The following is a 25095-nucleotide window of genomic DNA, read 5'->3' on the forward strand; positions in this document are numbered from 1 at the left end:
ATAGATTGATTGATACATATGTGTGGATTTATACTAGTTATAATCCATATACTATCATTATGTTTATTATAACATTAAACATTCACTGTATGCTAAATGCTGATGGAGATACAGAATTATCAGACTGTAATATATGGAGAAAGAGAGAGACAGAGAGAGAAGCAGAGACAGAAATCGAGAAAAAGAAAGAGATGGCTCAAAGGACAGCAAGAAAGAATCACATTCAGCAGAGCAGCCTCTGTTCTGCTTTTTAATGCTATTTGCAAGCACTTTGTATGTGACAAGGACTATACTAAGCACTGGGGAAGATACAAGATAATCAGGTTGAACACAGCCTCTGTTCCATAAGGTACTCATAGTCTAAGGGAAAGAGAGAACAAAAACCATCATTTTCGGGTGAGGAAACTAAAGTACAGATACGTTAAGTGACTTGTGCAAGAACACAGAACAGGCCATTGGCAGAGTCAGGATTAGAACTCAGGTCTCCTGACTCCTAGGCCTGGGCTCTTTCCACTAGACCATACTGCTTCTTGCGATCTGGTCGTCCCACTGTTCATGAAGTCGCTCTGATGTTATGGACTTTGATTCTCCTATTTGGCAAATTCTTCAAAGATTTACCATTTTGTAGGCAGCTTATCAAAGTGACTATTTCTTATCAAAGTGACTGTTCCCATTCTTAAATGTACTTAAGGCTTCATTTCAGCATTGAATGCAATTGGGGGCGGGGGGGATGGGGAAGCAGGGTGAATCAGGTCCTCCCTGGGTATTTCTTTGTAATTATCAGGGAAGCAGCAGAAAATAATATTTTATGTTTTCCTCCCCACTTGTTTGCAGTTCATTTTCTGTGCAACTCTTTTCGTCCCCCACTACCACGCCCCCGTGATTCATAGAGAAAATCACATTTTTTGCTTTCCCTTTCACTCGTTTACAGAGATTGTTGGATCACTGTGGGCAGGGAACGTGTCCACTAACTCTGTTGTACTTTCCCAAGAGCTTAGTACAGTGCTCTGTAGAAAATAAGTGCTCAATAAGTACCATTGATTGATTGATTTTTATCAGACTTCAAAGGGTATTGACATTCCGCTAGGCTTGTAAATGGAGAACAATGCCTCTCCCTTCCACCCCAAGCTCCAGTGATCACATCCTGCTAGTCGGGACTCACCTGGCTTCCTGGACCCTCCTGAACTCCCGAGTGGATTTTTTCTTTGTTTCTTTTTGGGGGGTTTGGGGGTATTTGTTAAGAGTTTACTACGTGCCAGGCATTTTACTAAACTCTGGATAGATGTAAGGTAATCTGGTTGGGTATAGTCCCTGTCCCACATGGGGCTCACAGTCATTCACTCATTCATTCATTCAATCATATTTATTGATAGTTTACTGTGTGCAGAGCACTGTACTAAGCGCTTGGAATGTACAATTCAGCAGTAGAGACAGTCCCTGTCCACACCGGGCTTATAGTATAGAAGGGAGGAGATAGACATCCAAACAAGTAAACGGCATCAATATAAATAAATAGAATTATAAGTATATACACATCAAAACAAGTAAACAGGCATTAATATAAATAAATAGAATATGCACATATATACACAAGTGCTGTGGGGCGGGGGGGTAGAGCAATGGGAGGGAGTCGGGGCAACACGGAGGGGAGGGGGAGCTGAGGAAAAGGAGGACTTAGTCTGGGAAGGCTTCTTGGAGGAGGTGAGCCTTCAGTAGGGCTTTGAAGGGGGGAAGGGTGATTGTTTGATGGATCTGTGGAGGGAGGGCATTCCAGGCCAGAGGTAGGACGTGGGCCAGGGGTCGATGGTGGGACAGGTGAGAACGAGGCACAATGAGGAGGTTAGTGGCAGCAGAGGAGCCGAGTGTGCGGGATGGGCTGTAGAAGGAGAGAAGGGAGGTGAGGTAAGAGGGGGCAAGGTGTTGGAGAGCTTTGAAGCCAATAGTGAGGAGTTTTTGCTTGATGTGGAGGTTGACAGGCAATAACTGGAGATTTTTGAGGAGGGGAGTGACATGCCCAGAATGTTTCTGTAGAAAGATAATCCGGCTGCAGAGTAAAATATGGACTGAAGTGGGGAGACACAGGAGGTTGGGAGGTCAGAAAGGAGGCTGATGCAGTCATCCAGTCAAGATAGGGTTAATAACTGTACTAACTTGGTAGCGGTTTGGAAGGAGAGGAAAGGGCGGATCTTGGCAATGTTGTGAAGGTGAGACTGGCTGGATTTGGTGATGGATTGGATGTGTGGGGTGCATAAGAGAGCGGAGTCAAGGATGACACCAAGGTGGAGGGCTTGTGAGACGGGAAGGATGGTATGCCATCCACAGTGATGGGAAAGTTTGGGAGAGAACAGGGTTTGAGAGGGAAGATGAGGAGCTATGTCTTGGACATGTTGAGTTTTAGGTGGTAGGAGGACATCCAAGTAGAGATGTCCAGAAGGCAGAAGGAGATGCGAGACTGGAGGAAGGGAGAGAGAACAGAGGAGGAGATATACATATGGGTGTCATTTACAGACAGATGATAGTTGAAGCTGTGGGAGCAAATAAATTCACCAAGGGAGTTCTTAATCCCTATTTTTACAGATGGGGAAATTGAAGCACACAGAAGTGCAGTGATTTGCCGAAGGTCACAGAGCAGACAAGTAAGGGAGAAGGGATTAGAACCCAGGTCCTTCTGACTCCCAGGCCCGTGCTTTATACTCTAGGCCATGCCTTTTCTCGGACATGTCCTAAGAGATCATGGCTGCAATCCGCCCCACCTCCTGCACTTTGTCCTTATGTTATGGAATGAGATCATGAGACAAAGGTGGCCTTGCTGAGCACCCACTGAACCCGCCTTCCCACCTGCAAAACCAGAGGGCATTGGGTCACCAGTGTGGTGGACTAAACATGCAGATTTCCCCACGAGTCACATTGTGGCAAATACCCAACAGGCAGATTTGCCTACAAATTAGATCCTGCATGGGGCAGCCAGTCAGAGGAAGAGGTGGGAGGGGGCAGACTGTAAACAAAAGTTTTAATTGGAAAAATTCGAACAAAAGCTATGGGAGAGGTAGATTAGCAAATCATAGGTTAGCAAACCCACAGACCATTTGCTCACCTTTTCTACATTAGGGAAAAGCTGCACTTCCCTAGAAGGCAGGTGTTTTTTAGCCATGACCTCCCACTGCTTCTGGGCAAATCTCCCCTTCAGCACTATGGACCACTCCCTTCTCCTGGAAGCACCAGGCTTGGTTTTACTGACATTGTCCTCTCCCAGGAATCCTCCTTTCTGGTCACTCTTTCACTGGCTCTTCCTCTCCCTCCCTACCCTTTTCTGGATATCGATGCCTGTTTACTTGTTTTGACGTCTGTCTCCCCCCATCTAGACTGTGAGGCCACTATGGGCAGGGATTGTCTCTCTTTGTTGCTGAATTGTACTTTCCCAAGTGCTTAGTACAGTGATCTGCACACAGTAAGCATTTGATGAATATGATTGAATGAGCGAATGAGTGAATGGGTCCCCTTCTCTTCTGATTCCTGCAGAACCCTGCAGTTGGGAGTGAAACTGTACACTTTTCGCTCCCTAATTGAGCACTTTGAATTCTGTACTAGAACATAATCATGTCCTTTGTGTAATCTGCATAAGAGCTCAATTCAGAGTTCTTCCAGCAAATTGCCGCAAATTCCAAAGATTATGTGATTACATATGTACGTAGTGAATTATCCATTTTCCTTTCTATATAATATCATATTTTGCTTTCAGGCCTAGAAATTTAGAAAAGACTGCCAGTGGCCTAGAGGAAAGGGGAAAGAGAAAAGGGTCCATTGATCTGGGTTCTATTCTCAGATCTGCTATTTGCCTGCTGTATGACCTGTGGCGAGTCACTTATCTTCTCTGTGCCTCAGTTATTTCATCTGTAAAATGGGGATTCAATACCTGTTCTCCCACATACTTAGATGGCGAGCCCTATGAGGGACAAGTATCATCTTGTATTGACTCCAGGGCATAGTACAGTGCTTGACCCATTGTGACTGCTTAACAGATATGACAATTATTCTAATGATTATTATTATCATCGTCATCACCACCTGTTGAGAACATATTCTACCAAAATCCCATTTTTCATCTGTAAAATGGGGATTAAAACTGTGTACCCATGTGGAACAGGGACTTTGTCCAATCTGATGATCTTGTATCTACCACAGCAGTTAAAACAGTGCTTGACATGTAGTAAGCACTTAAAGAATACCATTCATTCATTCAATCATATTTATTGAGCACTTACTGTGTGCAGAACACTATACTAAGTGCTTGAAAAGTACAGTTCAGCAATAGATAGAAACAATCCCTGCCCAAGAATGGGCTCACAGTCTACAAGGGGAAGACAGACAACAAAACAAGTAGTCAGGCATCAGGACCATCAAAATAGATAAAGAGAACTATAGATAAATGCACATCATTAATAAAATAAATAGAACAATAAATATGTACAAATATATACAAGTATTGTGGGAAGGGGGTAGAGCAGAGGGAGGGAGTAGGGGCAATGGGGAGGAGGAGAGGGGGAGCAGAGAGAAAGAGAGGGCTCAGCCTTGGAAGGCCTCCTGGAGGAGGTGAGCTCTCAGCAGGGCTTTGAAGAGGGGAAGAGAGTTAGTTTGTTATTGCTATTAGTTATATCAAGTCACACCCCAAATAAAATGCAAAGGGGAAGAGGCTTTCCCAAACAAGATGGAACCCCAGAGATAGAGCATTTCTTCTTCTCAGAGTGCCGAATACAAATAACCCTCATTTTCTCCTTGTAAGCTACCAACCAAATCCATTCTGGCAAATATGACATCCAGTGTGATTTGTCCTCTTGATTCTGTTTATGAGAAGTCACGACCATCTTCTGTCAAAATTGATAAGTGAGAAGACATTGGGGAATGAAATTTCATTTGAAACAGCCCAGCTGCCAGCACTTTCAGCTTGTTTGCATCTAGGCTGACTATGTCTTGCTCTACAGCTTTTCTATTTCCATTCCAATCGACCACAGTACATTGTATTTATGCCCACCCAGGTAAAATCTGCACCCCAAAATGCTCTGGGAGTTTTAGGGAGCGAAAAGAGGGCCCTTGCACTGGAGAGTTTCTGTAGTCTTGAAGAGAAATATTAAACTTAACCAATTCTCTCTAGGAATTTAACTATATGGCAAGTACATTTCAGGAACTAGAAAAACCCAGGGGATAACAGAACAGTGAAGAACTGAAATTACTACAAGCTTGGAAGGGGTTTATGGAATGAAAAGTCATTTTTTAATTTAAAAAAATCATTTTGAACGTCTGGTATTTGTAACTCAATAGGCAGTAAAGCATTTCCACTTCACCTATGCTTTTGTGAATGAATGGCAAAGAATTTCCTGAGGATTCTCTGAGGACACGAGAAGTGCATGTTACACACAACTCTGTATACTAAACTGTCTAGGTACATTAACACAGAGCCAGTAAAATCCACAGGCGAAAGAACAGAAATCCAAAGGGCTTCACGGAAAGCCAAGTCTATGTTCACATCAGCCTAACTGCTTTTCAATTTAGCGTGGTCCCAGTCCAAATCATTCTGTGGAATTTCAGGGAAAATTTTCCTCTGAATAATCTTTCATATTAAGTTTCTCTTACCCTTTAGCTCACTGTGAACTCATTGTTTACTCAGGCCGATGATAGTTTCTAGGTTTTGAACTCATCTGCAAAAAGCAAATTGCCCAAGTATGATCAATGAACCCATTGTATGGGGCCAAAATAGCTCAGTTAGGAGAGTGTTAGATGAAAGATATAAAGATCCTTGATTTGATCCCAGATTTCAGGAATTTTTTTATATTTTGAGAAGCAGTGTTGGCCTGCTGTAAATAGCACTGGCCTGGGAGTCGAGGGACCTGGGTTCTAATCCTGACACTTTCCCTTGCATGCTGGGTGAATTTGAGTGAGTCACTTGACTTCTTTGTGCCTCAATTTGTTCACCTGTAAACTGGGGATATGATACCTGTTCTCCATCCTATTTAGATTGTGAGCCTCATGTGGTACAAGGACTGTATCTGACCTGATTGTCTTGCCTGTTCCCCAGTGCTGAGTACAGTGCTTGGCATAGAGTAACTGTTTAATAAATAGAGAAGCAGCATGGCCTAATGAATAGAGCACAGGCCTGGGGGGGTAAGAAGTACCTGGGTTCTGATCCCAGTCCCAACACATGTCTGCTGGGTGACCTTGGGCAAGTCACTTCACTTCTCCATGCCGCAGTTACCTCATCTGTGAAATGGGGATTAGGACTGTGAGCCCCATGTGGAACAGGGACTGTGTCCAACCTGATTACCTTTCATCTACCCCGGTGCTTAGTACAGTGTCTGGCACATAGTAAGTGCTAACAAATGCTACAATAATCAAATACCATAATTATCATTGTTATCATGTACTTTCAAACACACCTATTACTGGAGCTGATAGCAAGGTATTCTTCCCATTATCTAGATTTCAGCGTCATAGATGACAAAACGTTTCTCCCTCTCTTAGTCTTCCGTCAAAGCGCAGCATGCCTTTCTTCAAAATGGAACTTTCCGTCTGCTTCTATCTCTCTTGAAGAAGTTGCAGCAAGAAGGTGACAAAGAAAGTATGAACAAGAAGAGCACTGTGGCCTTGGGTCCATGACCAAAGCAACAGTGTTTGTGTTAGGCGTAGAGAGGGAATTTTTCTTCACCCCAACTAAATCCATGGAAATGCTTCATCACAGACGTCCATGACAGGTGTCATGGAATGATGAAGTGAGGGTGGGGTTTCTGGAGGAAATGGTTCATTTGAAAGAGTAAGAAAACAGAGAAATAATTTAAGAATAATAAGTACCTTGACTGTGATCCCCATGCCAAACAGGGACTGTTTCTAACCTACTTAACTTGTACCTACCCCAGCGTTTGGAACAGTGCTTGACACAGAGTAAGCACTTAGCAAATGCTATATAGATTCCATTAGGCCAAAATGCATATTTTGACAGAGATTTATACCTAGAAAGTGACAGAAAGATTGGGGAACATTCTTCTCACTACAAATGCTTCACTGTACATGTCTGCCTTTTGGTGTCAGAAGAACCAGTTGTGTGCATGTGCAAAATGGCAAGCAGAAAGCGAACGTGAAAATGTGAGCTTTCTCTAACATGAGATTCCTCAGTAATGCAATCTCTGTTTAATGGGCTAACTAACTCTAAGTGTAATATTTAAGACTGAAAATAACATGACAAGTAGAACATCAGTATTCTCGTAGATGTTCTTGCCTCCAGTCTTATGGTTTTAAGACTCCAATCCATACTTCATTCTGCTTCTTGAAAGAATTTTCTAAAACATTGTTCTATACGCATCATCCCTCTGCTGAAAAACTTCCATTTGTTCCCAGACCACTCTACATCGAGCAGAAATTTATGACCATTGGCTTTAAGACACTCAATCTTCTCCTCCTACTTCCCCCATTTCTTCACCTGTTACACTGCAGTTCACACACTTCATTCCTCTCAAGCCAAACACTGTACCCCATTTTCATCTCTCCCTCCACTGACCTCTTCTTTCACACTCCTTCCCACTTCAAACTCCTTCCCTCTTTACAGCTGACAGGCCACTGCTCTTCCTACCTCATAGCCTTCTGAAATCATATCTCTTCCAGGATGTCATCCCTGATTGATTTTCGATCTCTCCACTTTCTATCTCCCATGCTGCCTCTTCAGCACTCCCACACCACTTAAGCACTTGGGTATTCACACCTCCCTGGTACATTTCATTAGATTTGGTGGTTTAGTAAGTGCTTATTTTATGCCAAGCACTGTACTAGGCACTGGGATAGAGGCAAGATAATAATGTCAGGCACAGTCCCTGTCCCACTTGAGGCTCACTTGGGGAAGGGAGAACTGGTATATTAACAGTGGTATTTGTTAAGAGCTTACTATGTGTCATGTACTGTTGTAAGCACTAGGCTGTCATCTCCATTTTATATATGAGGAAACTAAGACACAGAGAAATTAAGTGATTTGCCCAAGGTCACACAGCTATGTGGCAGAGCCTCTATTACTATACTCTTACTCTATTATTTTCTCACATAATTTTCTTCATTGAGATAGTCGTGTAAGGGTAAGAGGGGAAGGATGAGTACAAGACCACGAGGCAGAAAGGGGGAGTTAATGTCATGAGTGCCTACTGCATGCGGTTAAAGTAAAAGACTGGTCTCAAGTGCCCTCCAGTCTTTCTCTTCCTTCTCCCCTCCTTGCCTCCTCTCTTTTTTCTCTCCCTCTTCTACTGCTAGACTTAATTCCTTTGTGACCTACATAATTGCCCAGCTCATATTTTAATGTGACAAAAAAATGTGTGGAAAAGAGTGGCAATTATACGATTAAATATGATAGTTCCTCCTACCTGAAATGTTTTAATATCTGTCTCCCCAGCTTAATTATAAAATCTTTTAGGGCAGGGACCATTTCTTTTCATTTGACTGTATCCTTTTCCAAGTATTTAGCACCGTTTTCTGCACACAGAAGACACTAGTAAATAATTTCGATTGATTATTTGATTGACAAATAGAAGGGGTTTGGTACTAGTTCACGAATGAGTTATAACTCACATCATCCCTGACATAAGAAGGCGTCCCTTTTAGCTTCAAAGAAGTTGGCATTTGACAGAGTATATACTTATCTAGAAATGACACATTGGAATATAGAAACAAAGCAAAACCCACATTTTATTGTTAAAAAACAGCACCAGTAACAAAATCACCAGCATGCCAAAACTGCTAATCAAATCTATCAACTGTATTTAAAAAAAAAAATCCAGTCCATCTCCCAGCATCGCTACATCCAGTCCTTGGTCTTGAAAGACGTCATGGAATATTTCTTTAGGCAATTTTAACATGCAACTTCAAAAGCATCTGCAATCAGATTTGGAGCAGTGTTTTGTGGGTGAAGAATTGTGCTCCATAGTGCAATAATTCTTAGTTTCAGAATTGAATTTTGATTTGAATCCACTGAGGACAAGATCTGTAATATCTCTAAATATTTATTTGGGTTCACTCTGGGTAGTAAACATGGAAGATTCTGTGAAACTACATTCACATTCCCATGGCAGCTTTAGTTTTCTAGGTGTTGGGGGATATTTTCTTTTATATCATCACCCAAATCATTGTCTTCCCCTCATGCCTGTCATTATCAAATAACGTATTGACTACATTAACAAGATGGCAAACTGAAGAGTTTTTCACTGAAAGGTAATGTTTGTACTCTCCATATGTCAGAAAATACGGTTTTCCACTTTAAGCATAAGAAATGTAACCGCTTTTCATAATTGCTCTAAAAACCCATATGCTTAGAAGCCAGTGTTTTTGTGTGAGGCAGAACTCTTCCAAAAATGTATTGTCATTCATTTATTGTAGTGATCCAAAATGAAGGCAAATGAGCAAGGTTTGGTTCATCCCACTAACCAAAAAGATCTTAGTGAAGATTTTTTCAAGTTTTTTAAATCAAGCTAGTTTGAGAGGTGGCCTTCTAATAAAAACTATTCATTCTTGAAGAAGATGAAGATATAATAATAATTATGGTATTCGTTAAGGGCTTCCTATGGGCAGAGCACTGTTGTAAGCGCTGGGGTAGATACAGGGTAATCAGATTGTCCCACATGGGGCTCACATTTTTTAATCCCCATTTTTTCAGATGAGGGAACTGAGGCACAGAGGAGTTAAGTGACTCACCCAAGGTCACACAGCAGACAAGGGGTAGAGTCGAGATTAGAACCCATGACCTTCTGACTCCCAGGCCCGGGCTCTGGCCACTACACCATGCTGCTTCCCAAAAATAATGATGGCATTTGTTAAGTGCTTACTATGTGCAAAGCACTATTCTAAGCGCTGGGGGGATGCAAGGTTATCAGGTTGTCCCACGTGGGGCTCACAGTCTTAATCCCCATTTTCCAGATGAGGTAACTGAGGCCCAGAGAGGTTAAATGACTTGCCCAAAGTCACACAGCTGACAAGGCGGAGTCGGGATTTGAACCCATGAACTCTGACTCCCAAGCCCGTGCTCTTTCCACTGAGCCACACTGCTTCACCAAATATGGCATTTGTTAAGCGCTTCCTATTTGCAAAGCATTGTTCTAAATGCTGGGGAGGATACAAGGTGATCAGGTTGTCCCACATGGGGCTCACAGTCTTCATCCCCATTTTACAGATGAGGTAACTGAGGCAAATAGAAGTTAAGTGACTTGCCCAAAGTCACAGAACTGGCAAGCGACTGAAAGGGGATTTGAACCCATGACCTCTGACTCCCAAGCCTGGGCTCTTTCCACTGAGCCACGCTGCTACAGTAGTTTTGCTCATTCAATTCTGAGAGAGAAGGTTTAAAGAAAAGCCTCACGGATGCACCACTCACTGCACTCTTCATGGTACACTGTTGTGTCAATGCTATTTCTGGTCCTGCATTTTCTCTACTCCTCAGTTCCCTCCAATCTACTGCTTACCCTCATCGCTCTCGTTTTCACTCAACCACACCTCAACCACATTCCTCTCCTTCAAAGCCTTTTTAAAAAGCCATTTCCTCTGGGAGGGTCTTCCCCAGTTAACACCCTCACCAACTCAGTCATACTAGTTTTTTTTCAGCCAAGCGAGCACTCCTATTTCTTTATCTATGTTCACATTTATGTCATTGATTTTTATTGGTTTATTTTCACCTATCCCATTTCAACTGCTAAGACCCCCATACTTCCTGTCCCTGGAAGCCAAAACCTTGGCATCGACCTTGGCTCTTCCCTATTTTGTATCCACCATATTCATTCATTCAACAGTATTTATTAAGCGCTTACTATGTGCAGAGCACTGTACTAAGCGCTTGGAATGTACAATTCGGCAAGAGATAGAGACAATCCCCGCTCATTGATGGGCTTACCACCATATTCAGGATTTGCCAAATCCTGCACTTTTTCCTCCACCGCACGTCCACGTTCCACCTCTTTGACGTGCCTGATGTGTCCCCTTGCTTCTCACCAAGCAGTCCGTATTTCATCAGCTGCCAAATAGTTGTTCTAAAATGCCACTCTGTACAAATTTCCCTGCTCTTCCAAAATTTCTAGCGCTTGCCAATTCCTCTCACGAGCAGGAACTTCTGAGCTGTCAGCTTTAATGTTCTTAATTAGCTTCCTCCCTCCTTTTTGTCCACTCTTTTCTCCCACTGCACTCCGGCCAGCCCTGGACTAAGCCCTCATTTCCTCTTCTCCCACTCCTTTCCACGTCACCCTTACACTTGGATTTCCACCCTTTATTCACCCCACTCTCAGCCCCAAAACACTTATGTACGTATATGTAATTTACTTATAGTAATATTTGTCTCCCCCCTAGACTGTAAGCTCCTTATGGGCAGGGAATGTTTTCCAACTCTGTTATACTGTACTCTTCCAAGCGCTTAGTCCAGCGCTCTGCACTCAGTAAGTGCCCAATAAATAAGTTGATTTCCTTCCTTCCTTTACTTCCATCCTTCCTTTCTTCTTCCCTTTTTTCATTCATTTAACTTAAGCGACTTAACTTCTCTGTGCCTCAGCTACCTCATCTGTAAAATGGGGATTAAGCATGAGAATCCCACATAGAACAATCTGATTACCTTGTATCTACCCCAGTGCTTAGAACCGCACTTGGCATGCAGTAAGCGCTTAACAAATGCCATCATTATCATTATTATTATTATTATTCATTCACTTCTTTCAAGCTGAGTCCCTCACTGGGCCTTGTTCTCATCCCCTTCCTTCTGCCTGTCACATGCAATTAAGAGAAGGAAGAATTTAGATGGGATTGAAAGTTTTTTCTTGACTCTGCTATTGGGAAATGCACAATTCCCAGTGCATAGGTCAGAGAATACTCTGTCAGTAAATAAGTCAGTCGTATTTGTTGAGCACTTACTGTGTGCAGAACACTGCACGGAGGGCTCGGGAGAGTACGACATAACAGTAAACAGACACTCCCTACCCATAGTGAATTTACAGTCTAGAGGGAGAGGCAGACATTAATATAAATAAAAAAATCACAGATAAGTATGTAAGTTCTGTGGGGCTGGGAGGGGGAATTAATAAAGGGAGCAATCAGGTGACCTCCGTCAATTACTGAAGGCTACATGAGGAAGCGGTTATTGGGAAGACTAGCAGTGTATATGTTTATTTAATCTATCTACACATTAGACATACTGTATTTATCCACACATAATGTAAGGACTCAATATTTAATGTTGAATATGAAAGACGCAAACACAAGTATGCAAATAATCCTTGTCTGAGATAGCCTTATGAATAAGAATAGAGCAACCTCCCTGATTTGCAAACTTTTGTCATCTGTGTGCTTTTTCAAAAATCCCTTCTGGCTTCTTTAAGTAGGCTCAGAGAGTTTCTGTGAGCTCTTTGGAAACAAGATAGAATTCAGGTGACTTTATTATGCTGAGAACCTTAACTTTGGTATTTTCTGACCTTTAATTTGATTTGATTTGCAACCTTAATGTTACATTAACACCATTTTTGGAATTTAATTTCCATAGTGGTATCAGAAATTGCTATATTGACCATGTGAATAAATTTAATTATGCTAAAGAGTGACATTTGATCGGAGAGAGAAGCACAGAAAAATAACTATTTGGGGAAGCCATTACAAAGCCATTTAAGTGATTTCAAAGCAGGATGGCGGGCAGCATTTTAAAAAGCCCATCCTCTGTTGTGTTGGCAAGGGAAATCTTCCAGCCAGGCGAAGAAAGGCGCCTTGAAACAGCTCTCAGAGATAGGCTGGTCCCATCAGAACCACCAGCGCCTTATCAGAAAATCCTATATTTCCTGCTCCGGCAACCAGCTGATGGAAATAAAGTTCTTTGTATCAACATTTCTTCTCCGCTTCTCCTGCTCTGATAATCTTCCCTTTTATGTTTCCTTAATAATACAGGCCGGAAATGTGCCTGATGCTTTCAAACCCCAAGAAGTTCTGCAAGAGATTGACACGTTTCTGTTTTGTCAACATAGCTGTGGGCGTCTCCAAGTCTGGAATTCCATGTATTATATATGAAATAGACAAATGTGGACCCTCCATTTGTCATTCGATAGAACATTATCAGATCAGGAGACATTCAGGCCTACTAATTGATTATAATGCATGTTGGAGTTTATTGGCAATACAGTAAACTAGACCTAATGCATTCCGTACATAGTAACAGGAAGCAGAGTTGGACTGAATAGTGCCTAGCTGGGTAAGAAAATTGCTGGGATAAAGAAAGGAGGAAGAGTGGAGCAACGGCCTAATAGAAAATGAGGTACTTAGTTGTCTTTGGATCCCCATCAAGAGAGAGTATCGTATGTGTCTAGCTACCAACTGGTTAATTGAGCTTCATTTCTTTGAGCTCATTACTGCTAATAATAGCTAATAATAATAGCAATGGTACTTATGAAGTGCTTACTGTGCGTCAAGCACTGAACTAAGCATTAGAGTAGATGCAAAAGAATCGGGTCGCAAATAATACCTGGCTCTGTGTCCAACCTCATTACCTCGCATTGCCCCAATAATAATAATGTTGGTATTTGTTAAGCACTTACTACTAATAATAATAATAATGTTGGTATTTGTTAAGCGCTTACTATGTGCCGAGCACTGTTCTAAGCGCTGGGGTAGATACTATGTGCAGAGCACTGTTCTAAGAGCTGGGGTAGATGCAGGGTAATCAGGTTGTCCCGGGTGAGGCTCACAGTCTTCCTCATCATTTTACAGATGAGGTAACTGAGGCCCAGAGAAGTGAAGTGACTTGCCTACAGTCACACAGCTGACAAGTGGCAGAGCTGGGATTCAAACCCATGACCTCTGACTCCCAAGCCCAGGCTCTTTCCACTAAGCCATGCTGTACAGTGCTGGGCACATAATAAGCATTTAACAAATATCCCAATTGTTATTATTATTATTATTGTTACTATTATTGTTGGGCTCTGAGGTTGTGATTTTGACTACATTATGTCAAGAGTTTACAGTCATGGGGATCACAATTTCAGGGGAAGCAGCATGGCCTAGTAGCTAGAGCACAGGCCTGGGAGTCAGAAGGATCTGGGTTCTAATCCCAGCTCTGCCACTTGCCTGCTATGTGACCTTGGGCAAGTAAGTTAACTTCTCTGTGCCACTCTGCACCTCTGTTACTTCATCTGTAAAATGGGAATTAAAACTCTGAGCCCATGTGAGAGAGAGAATGTATCCAAACTGATTAGCTTATATCGACCCCAGCATTTAGAACAGAGCTTGACACATAATAAGCCTTTAACAGATCCCATAATTACTAGAGCAGGTATTCCCCTGTTGTAAAGATGAGAAAACTAAGGCATAGGGAAATCCTGAGCATGTGTGATCCTAATAAAAATAATAATAATAATAATAATGGTATTTGTTAAGTATTTATGGTATTTGAGAAGCAGTGTGGCTTAGTGGAAAGTGCACGGGCTTGGGAGGCAGAGGTTATGGGATCTGACCCTGGAACTGCCGTTTGTCATCTGTGTGGCCCTGGGCAAGTCACTTAACTTCTCTGTGTCTCAGTTATCTCATCTGTAAAATGGGGATGAAGACTCTGAGCCCTAAGTGGGACAACCTGATTACCTTGTAGCTACCCAGCACTTAGAACAGTGCTTGGCACATAGTAAGTGCTTAACAAATACCAACATTATTATTATTATTATTATTAAGTGCTTGCTATGAGTCAAGTACATAAGCATTGGGGTGGATACAAGCAAATCAGATCGGTCACCGTCCTTGTCCCACAAGGGGTGCACAGTCTCCATCCCCATTATACAGATGAGGTAACTGAGGCACTGAGAAGTGAAGTGACTTGTCTAAGGTAACACATGTGGCAAAGCTAATATGAAAACCCATGACTTTCTGACTCCCAGGTCCAGACTATATCCACTAGACCATTCTGAGCCTCTCTGTCATCCTAATATGTGTTGAAATTCTCTTTTTATCATAGCAGAATATTTAGAGAAATGCAATCCTGGTTCATAGTAAAGTATCCATGCAGTTTTTTTATGAACACACTAAACCAGCTCTTTTCCCCCATAATTACTTATGCCCATTTATTACCATAACCCAGTGTACACTCCTCGTTCCTCTCATGCCATTCTTCTTGTTCACTGTCATTCATTCTCATTTCTCCTGCCAAAATTTTCCTGCTCACACCCTCCCTCCTGCCTGGAGCTCTGTCCTTGGTCACATCCAGCAGACCACTGATCTCCCCAACTTTAAGGCCCCTCTGAAATTGCATCTCCTCAAGTAGGCCTTTCCCTGATTAGTCTCTCATCCCTCAACCCTATAACACCTATAGTTGTGTTCTTTCCATCTTGTCTTGTCTTATGCTGTCAAGGCATCTTCAACCCATAGCGATTCCATGGACACAGCTCTCCCAGAATGCCCCACCTCCATCTACCATCATTCTGGTAGTGTATCCATAGAGTTTTCTTGGTAAAAACCAATAAGCAATTCACTACTGCCTCCTTACACGCAGTAAAATTGAGTCTCCACACTCGACTCTGCCACGCCGCCACTGCCCAGCACAGGTGAGTTTTGACTTGTAGCAGATTACCTTCCAGTTGCTAATCCCTGCCCATGCTAGGAATGGAATAGGTAGGCCTCTGCTTGACTCTCCCTCCCATAGCCGAGACTGGTAGAGTACTGGAAGCTCTCCATGTGCTATCCTGAGAGGGGCATTCTTTCCAAAGGCCTTCCAAAATCAAAAGCTCTGAGAAAAAGTATAACAGAAACTGGGGAAATGTGGGGAGACAAGCAGTCTAGACTTTACGTGGAGCCCCTAGCACAAGGATGGTAGGGAAGGAAAGGAAAAGTATTAAGAGATGCTACTGGAAGCACGAAAGGGTCAAAGGGGAGAGAGGTATTTTCCTTCCCTTACAAGCCTGCGGAAGTTTCAATACCTTCTGTAGAAGTGGATAAGAACAAAGTCCAACATGGACTGCAAATAAGAGAGCATAGAAAATATTCTTACGTCCAAGATGACCAGTGAGTCTCAACTGAGTCACAGTCACTCAGGATCCAGGCTTCCCGCTTCAGGAAAACTGGAGGTAAATGGGTGGTCTTCAGGGAGGCAAGAGAGAGAGAGAGGGAGGCCCCACTGCCAAGGGGGCAGGACCACCTGCCACCCTGCCATTACCTCCTGCTGCCTCTTTGCTAGGAATGTCAAAATCGAGCCTTAGAGAGCCTTGAGAGGGAATAATCACTTTATACAGCCTCCTCTAAAATGATCAGTCTTGAGGAATTTATAAAATATGAGGTTCTCTGTCCATAAAATCAGACTCGCTTCATGGAGCCAGTAATAGTTGTGGTAATTGTTAAGAATTTACTGTATACCAAACACTATGTTAAACACAGATCAGCGTGGCTCAGTGGAAAGAGCACGGGCTTGGGAGTCAGAGGTCATGGGCTTGAATCCCGGGTCTGCCACTTGTCAGCTGTGCGACTGTGGCAATTCGCTTAACTTCTCTGTGCCTCAGTTCCTTCATCTGTAAAATGGGGATTAAGACTGTGAGCCTCACGTGGGACAACCTGATGACCCTGTATCTACCCTAGCGCTTAGAACAGTGCTCTGCACATAGAAAGCACTTAACAAATACCAACATCATTATGTATTTTATTTGTCAATCAATTAATCTAGTGTATTTACTGAGTACTTTGCACCAAGCTGTGCTAAATGCTTGGGAGAGTAGAATACAGGAGTCTTGGTAGACACCTCCTCTGCCTGCAAGGAGCTCACAGTCTAAAGAAGGAGGCAGGCATTGAAATAATTACAGATAAGGGAAATGGCATGGTGTAAGGATATGTACATAAATGCTGTGGGCTTGAATGTGGTGAATATCAAGTGCTTAAAAAGTACAGATCCGTGTGCATAAGTGACACAGAATGGAAAGGGAGTAGGGCAATTAATGTGTCAACTCATTCATTCGATCATATCCATTTAAGCGCTTCCTGTACAGAGCTTGGGAAAGTACAATACAACAATAAAGAGTGACAATCCCTGCCCACAATGAGCTTATTGTTATATTGTAAAATATCATCCCATATTCCTGAACCGTTTCAACTTAGATTATGAAAACATAGGCTAAACTATTTCTGGGTCATTCCAATGATCGATTCAGGCCAGTATTCTGTCTCTAATGGTAAGAAAAAGATGTTGGAGAAACTCTTCAAATAGTAAGGCATGCATCATCTAATATCTCTAACTTCAGCACCTGCACTCTGAACTTTTCATGAGTTTATTCAGGTTCCTCTTTATTCTGCTGATATTTTTAGAACGAGCCCACATTTTCTGCACAGCTCACCATGAAATCTAATGTCACGGCTGAATCATAAATAGCAAAATCCTGGAACAAATGAGCGCTGAAACATTATTTATTGTAACTCCAGCTGCAAAAGAGAAGCCCAGGAAGAGAAGGATGTCGGACAGCAGGATATCGAAGCAGGAGCTGATCCGATACCTTGCTGTGAAACATTCCTCTCTTCAAAGGTTTCCCTTGTGAAGCGGCTACTGATTGGTGAGCTGAAGCAGGGAGGGGCTTAAGCATGGAAGCAGAAGCCGGCACGACCTCAAATCATGTGGCATAGCTGGAGGTTGCTAGGGACGAAGAGGTAGACGATGTGATGTGCAGCAGTTGAAGAGGCGGCTGCTCTTTTAGAGGAGTTGCTTGGGATGAATGGGTTAGCAAGAAGCAGAATAGAAAACAGTACTAGGCACTACAAATAGCAACATTTCAGAATCAAAAGGAATGATCTTATTGAAGGGAACGATTTATCAGCAGCCACTCAGCAATCTTTTCAATTTCACCAGCCCACTTGGGTGAAAAATCTCACTTTCAGGAGTGTCATCTTCCAAACCAATGGAGAGTTATTTATAGTCCAGGGACTTTCCTCTGGTTCGGCAGCAGGACCCTGAGAGGGGATTACAGTGCATTTCCGCTTGTGCAGAGCTCCTCATTTGCCTTGATTTAAAGGTCCCAGTTCCACTCCATTATGGTGGATTTAGGTTTTCTTATAGGCCTCCCAGGACTACAAACTTCTTTATTCCTTAAATGTATACCTTTTTGCTTTAATTGAGGCCATTTGGTACTGTAATTTCTTCCTAATGCTTCAATTCTAGTCAAGTGCCCTTTCCCTCTGGAGGCATTAATTGTTGCCTGTTCGTAATAGTCCTCTCTTGGTGTACACAATTTGCATTCCCATTGCCAAAATCAAGTTACCATTTGCCCTAGAAAATGAAGTTTCCAATTTTGTCCTGTGTTAGTGTATATGTAACTAATTCCAGTCATAAGCAAATGCTGCAATATCTTAAAAAAAGAGTGTTTTAGCCATATTCTCTATTTTTTTTCATTTCAAAATGAAGGTTAACACAGCCTTATGGTCAGCCGAAGTTTAGGTTAGTGAACAGTGAAGGAAAGGTGTTTTGATTAAATGGAAAACTACATCTTTTGAATGCCCTGTCAATATATTTCAACAATTAGGAGGATTTAAAAAATGTTAATTGGAAACATAATGCAGTAATTCCTGCTATAAAATGTACTTCCATTTGGATAGATTTGTATAGGACTTGATGGAAGAATAAGGGAACGCCTTTAATGTATTTTAATATCTGTCACCCCGACTAGATTTTAAAGCCCCTATGGGTAGGGATCGTGTCTATTAACTCTACAGTATTTGTACCCTCCCAAGTGCTTAGTACAATCTTTTGTGTAGAGAAATACCAGTGATTGATTGTTTGAGTGATTGATTGATTATAATATGGTGCTGTGGTAGGAGTACTGTTTCAAGTAGAAACCTTGTGGAAACCTATTATCAGTCCTCAGCATTTCCAAAGGGATCACTTGCAAACACACCTAGTTTATACGATCCATTTAGGATAGAATGATGTAAGGAAATGAGGGAACATCCTAACAATAATAATAATAATAATGATGGTATTCGTGTAACACATAATCTGTGAAGCATTGTACTGAGCTCATTACAAGATTATCAAGTCTCACATGAGGCTCACCGTCTAAGTGGGAGGGAGAAGAGGAATTCAGTCCCCATTTTGCAGATGAGGGAACTGAGGTCCAGAGAGGTTAAGTGACATACCCAAGGTTATGCAGGAGACAAGTGATGGAGCCAGGCTTAGAACCCACATCCTCTGATTTCTAGGCCGTGATTTTTCCACTAGACTCACTGCTTCTCCAAAATCAGGTTTTCTGGATCCCTGATCAAGATGAAGGAAGAACCACTTGTGTGCATATTTGCCAGGTATCAAAGTGTGTGGTCCCCTTAAGTGTGAGATTCTCTTACTGCAGGGTTTGTCAGGAAAGTAACACCCATATTTTAGGAAACTCAGTGTGTTTTAAATTTATTTTTACTGGAAACTGATTTAAACTGGGTAAATTGCTACCCTTTGGGGAGCAAATGACCACTAAATGTCAAATTTGTCTGTGAAGTACTGAACAAAGGAACAAGCTTTCTAGTCCTGGCTCCCCTACTTGTCCCCTCTTTGACCCTGGGCAAGTCACTTAACTTCTCTGCCTCAATTACCTCATCTGTATAATGGAAATTGAGTGCTAGCCCTATGTTGGAAAGGGACTGACTGTGCCCAACCCCACTATCTTGTATCTACCCTAATGCTTAGTACAGTGCCTGGTAAATAGCAAGCACTTAACAAATACTATTATTATTATTATTCTTTCGTAGTTTTAGAATTATATAAATAATCATAAAAATAATAAACTAAAATATGAAGTGAAGACTTCCATGACCTTCTTGAACTTTCTCCGAACCATGGACTTTTCAAATGTTTTTTACCTATCCCTTGGTGTCCATTATAATTATGGTATTAATTGGTGTTTCCGATGTGCCCAAGCGCTATGCTAAGCACTTGGGTAGATAACTGATAAATAACAGAGTTTAAGATCTAAAAGCAATGAAACATAAAACTACTGTGGTTCAATAAGATGTATGGATAGCAGCAGGTATTGCAGGAATGCAACTGCCCTGTTGTAAGAGAGATGTCTGTACATTCGTATAGACTAGATGGCAAGTCACTTAACTTCTCTGTGCCTCAGTTCCCTCATCTGTAAAATGGGGATTAAGACTGTGAGCCCCACGTGGGACAACCTGATTCCCCTGTGTCTACCCCAGCGCTTAGAACAGTGCTCTGCACATAGTAAGTGCTTAACAAATACCAACATTATTATTATTAGTATAAATTTTTATAATATCACTAACAAAAGGAATGCCATAGTTTTTTTTCCTCATTTAGTTAACTGTCTTTCCCCTTCTCATGTGGGAGACATCAGAAGCAGCACGGCCTAGTGGAAAGAGACTGGGCTTGGGAATCACAGGACCTGGGTTCTAATCCCACCTCTGCCAGTTGCCTGCCGTGTGACCTTGGACAAGTCACTTAACTTCTCTGGGCCTCAGATTCTTTAATTGTAAAATGGGGATTGACTCCTAAACCCTCCTACCTATACTATGAACCTTATGTGAGACTCGGTCTGTGTCCAATCTGATTAATTTATATCTACCCCAGTGCTTATAACAGTATCTGGCACAATAGTGAGCACTTAACAAATACCATAATTATTAATTATTATTATTAGAAAGGAAAATGCCTCCAACAACCCCACTTTTGGATCCATCTTTTGAGCAGAATTAGTCTGTGTCACTTTTTCTTTGTCATTGTCTCTATATGTTTCTCAAGGCCCTGAGTTCTGAATTTAGCTCTGTCACTTTTCTACTGTGAAACTATAGGCAAGTCACTTCTCTGTGCCTAAATTTCCTCATCTGTAAAACGGGGATTAAATACCTGCTCTCCCTCCTACTTAGATTGAGCCCCATGAAGGACAGGGACTGTGGCCGATCCAATTGTTTGCATCTAGCCCAGCTCTTAGCGAGTGCGTGATTCATAGTAAGAGTTTAAAAGATACCACAATTATGTTAGAGGTCATGGGTTCAAATTCCAGCTCTGCCACTTGGCAGCCATGTGACTGTGGGCAAGTCACTTAACTTCTCTGTGCCTCAGTGACCTCATCTATAAAATGGGTATTAAGATTGTGAACCTCATGTGGGACAACCTGATTACCCTGTATCTACCCCAGCACTTAGAACAATGTTGGTATTTGTTAAGCGCTTACTATGTGCTGAGCACTGTTCTAAACGCTGGGGTAAACAGTGGGGAATCAGGTTGTCCCACGTGGGGCTCACAATCTTAATCCCCATTTTACAGATGAGAGAACTGAGGCACAGAGAAGTTAAGTGACTTGCCCACAGTCACACAGCTGACAAGTGGCAGAGCTGGGATTCGAACTCATGAGCCCTGACTCCAAAGCCCATGCTCTTTCCATGCTCTGCACATAGTAAGCGCTTAACAAATACCAACATTATCATTATGATGATGATAAATTTCATAACCAACACTGGGACACGCCTTTTTCAAACTGGTCAGTAAAATTCACATTTGGCCTTTTATCTGTATTCATCAGTAAGCTAACTCTTACTTTAAATCCTTGTTCCACTGAATTCAGTGGAATTGAGATAAACAAGGTCATCCTCAGCCGACTGGGATATGATACAAATCTGGGCTGTGTCTGTGACCATGGGGAATGAGTCATGGGTTGAGGCAGGGGAACTGTTCCTGAGTATATCTGGTTAGATTCAATGGAAACTTGATAGAGTGAGGACTGGAGATTTAAGTTGCAATTCCCCATGCTGTCATCTGCCTGTGAAACTAATTCTGTCATTGGGTTACCTCTGCTGGAAGATCTGTCCCCGATTGGCTGGCCTGAAGAAGATGTTGTCCGCGTGGTCTCACAAATAGCAAGGATGGTTCTGCTCTTCTACTCTGTAGGCGTTTCTTTGAAGGATACTTCAGTGATCAAATCTGTTTGATGAAATAATAACTTTAGGCTGGGCAATAAATGAATTGAACTATTAATATGAGACAGTGGCTTTATTTTATGGATTGGTTTGAGATCTGACAAGAGGGACACTCTGCTGCGATGGATTGATTGATGAGCAGTTATTCCTTCCTGTCCCCGTTAATCAATATTCGGCAACATAGAGATAAAAAAAACACACAAGCAGTATATTGCAAGTCAGCTCCTATTAACACGAAGTCAGGAAAACTATAAAATCACTCTACATCCATAAGTCTGACCGAGTCAACTCTAATTTACGATTTGCCTAATGATGTTTACTCCTAAGGAATAGCACACAGAGCGTCCTGTTAACCCATAATGATAGCCATCATTTACTCTGGAACTGCTCTGCCTGCAGAAGTGTTGATTAGGATAATGCTGATCAAGTGGAATATGCTTTAGTACTGAGTGAGATTATTAAAACTTCTCAATGGTTGACCAAGGGAATGTCAGCAAATTGTTCTTTTTTCTGATTAATTCCTTCCCAAGGTAAATGCCATTCTGTGCATATGTTTTTCACAGGAGGTTGAGCTGTGTCGTGTTAGTAGTCAAGAGAAGCTGGGGCTGACTGTCTGTTATAGAACAGATGATGAGGAAGACACTGGAATTTATGTGAGCGAGGTAAGCAAGTGAATGAACACACATGCTCACACGCGCACACGCAGACAATGAAAACCAGAAACAAATGTTTTGCGCCTTGAATAGGAAAACTGGCTGTTTGCCAGGAATTGTCAGTTTCAATTAACTGAGTAAATTAAGTTGCCCGAGTAATATAATTATTACCAGCATGTTTGTTTAATGTGAATGTTTTAACTACAACTTCACAGTTAGGAAAAGCGCAAAGAAGTCTGAGCGTTATCTAAAATTTGAATGTAATCCCCTAAGTATGCAGAGAGTCAAACAGGGCTCTTAATCAGCAAACATTTGGGTCTCCAAATGTTATTATCGCATTACTGCAGTCTTGTTAACAATAACTTGGACTAATATTTTATGTCATCTAATCTTTCCAGTGATCACATCTACTCCCATGCTGGGAGAAATTGAGATATGCAAACACCCATGTTGGGAGATGAGTATGTTGGGAAAACCAAATCTACTCAAAACTGGTTTAGTCTGCTTTTGCTCATAAGACTCTCAGTTCATTTGTTTTAGTTGAATCCCAGTATCATTTTTCAGTGAGCTATTTAAAAGAGGAATATTTGTTATGATTTAGTTTGGAGCTGATTCTCTGTAACAAATGTAATTCAAGGTTTATCTTCCTAGGTAAAATAGTCAAACATTGCCACGAACAGTGAACATGTTAATCTGAAAGATTTCTCTTATGCTAACACAAAGTGAATCTTAAAGATGAAAATTGGAGAAGACATTTGTTTCCCCCACCTTTCCATAAAAGAAAATTAACTGAATAGCTACCTGAAGCCAATGTGTTTCTTTTCTAAAAACAGCTATACAATTTGGGATGGAAAGGGATTCTCATCTTGGAATTCCCCAAACTCTTCATTTTGGGAGTGAGAATAATTACAGTGTCCTTTGTACCCATTTAAGCCCTTGACAATAATTGTATTTTCATGCTACCTCCTAATAACTAATAAAAAAGGATAGCAACAGCTGAACAGGATGTAACCTACAAATCAAATGCTACACTTGAATGTTTAGTTTGAAAAATAGCTCTTGACATGACAAGACAAAACAAATGGTTTAAGATAACCATCAAGTGAAAGGTGATAGATAGTATTAATCCTGTGAACAGTAGGTCATTACTCAAAGTTTGACAATTGTGATTCTGATAAGCTGTTAATAGGGCCTTAAATATCTGTTTAGATTAAGCTAATTTATAGTTAGCAGATTCAAACCTTCTTCTAGGGTGTTCTTCCCAGAAGGGATGTTATTTCACTTCATCCTTTGTAAACCTGAAAATCCACAGGAAATATGGTTAATATTTCCATTCATAAACAAGTAGATCCTGAGAAGAATCACCTTAAGCAGATATGGATCTACTCAAAGATAGAGTTACTTCTTTTCAAGCCTTCAAAATCACCTCAGTTCAAGTGAATTTCCGGGACTCAGGAAATTCTGTCATCAATTCTCTACTCCAAGACAGCTGAAGGTTAGTGTCTGACAGTCATGTAGGGAAAAAAAAAAATGGTCCGAAAATCAGACTCTTTTTCTGACCTCTACCACAATCCCATCTTTTTACTTTAAAAATGATTGTGAACGTTTTTTTGAAGATCGGAGTGGGTATTTGACAGAGAGAGAATATGCAGTCATCATTCACTGTGTTAGCAATCAATAACATTTTCTAGATGATTCTGGAAAAGTTTCTTGAGTGTTTCACATTCAGGTTGAATTTCTTTTGTGTGCCTTTTGTAGGTTGATCCAAATAGCATCGCGGCCAAAGACGGTAGAATCCGAGAGGGAGACCGTATCTTGCAAGTATGTACATAGTTATATACTTTCTGCAACTTCACCCTGTTTATTCACTCAGGAAGCATGTATTCTACAATATGGTCACATATGACACCGAGAGCTAGCATATAAAGGCAGTCTCCAATCTAGTCCTTTTTATTTTCAATCTTTTCTCACATGCATTCATCCATCCTGTCCTACCTCCCACAAGGTAAACTGCGTAAGAGCAGAGATCTTGACTTATTTTTCTTTCATGTATTCCCTAAGGAGCTCTAGCAGGAGATGAGCACCTGCTAGCTCATCGCCAGCTAGATATGGCTTTTTCTGGAATCAAATGTGGCTCTCAAGCAGAAATAATAATAATAATGTTGGTATTTGTTAAGCACTTACTATGTGCAGAGCACTGTTCTAAGCACTGGGGTAGATACAGGGTAATCAGGTTGTCCCACGTGAGGCTCATGGTTAATCCCCATTTTACAGATGAGGTAACTGAGGCACAGAGAAGTGAAGTGACTTGCCCACAGACACACAGCTGACAAGTGGCAAAGCTGGGAGTCAAACTCATGAACTCTGACTCCGAAGCCCAGGCTCTTTCCACTGAGCCACGCTGCTTCCAGTGCCCATCCTCAAACTTGCATTGTGAGGGTGATTCTAATAACTTCACCTTCGCAGGAAAAAGTGATGGAGGAAATGGATGGGAAGTCGTAGCCATAGCCCTTCCCCATTAAATGTCTAAAAC

General features: G+C 41.7%; 1 protein-coding gene across 1 annotated transcript in view; it reads left to right on the forward strand.

The window, feature by feature from the left end:
• PDZRN4 (PDZ domain containing ring finger 4) overlaps positions 1 to 25095 on the forward strand; it is a 450660-nt gene that overhangs the window by 401244 nt on the left and 24321 nt on the right. Inside the window, 2 exon segments of the mRNA XM_029058707.2 lie at positions 22473 to 22571; positions 24321 to 24383. Of these exon segments, the coding sequence (XP_028914540.1) occupies positions 22473 to 22571; positions 24321 to 24383 (162 nt within the window).

This window comes from Ornithorhynchus anatinus, chromosome 2, assembly GCF_004115215.2.
Source record: "Ornithorhynchus anatinus isolate Pmale09 chromosome 2, mOrnAna1.pri.v4, whole genome shotgun sequence".
NCBI classification, from domain to species: Eukaryota; Metazoa; Chordata; class Mammalia; order Monotremata; family Ornithorhynchidae; genus Ornithorhynchus; species Ornithorhynchus anatinus.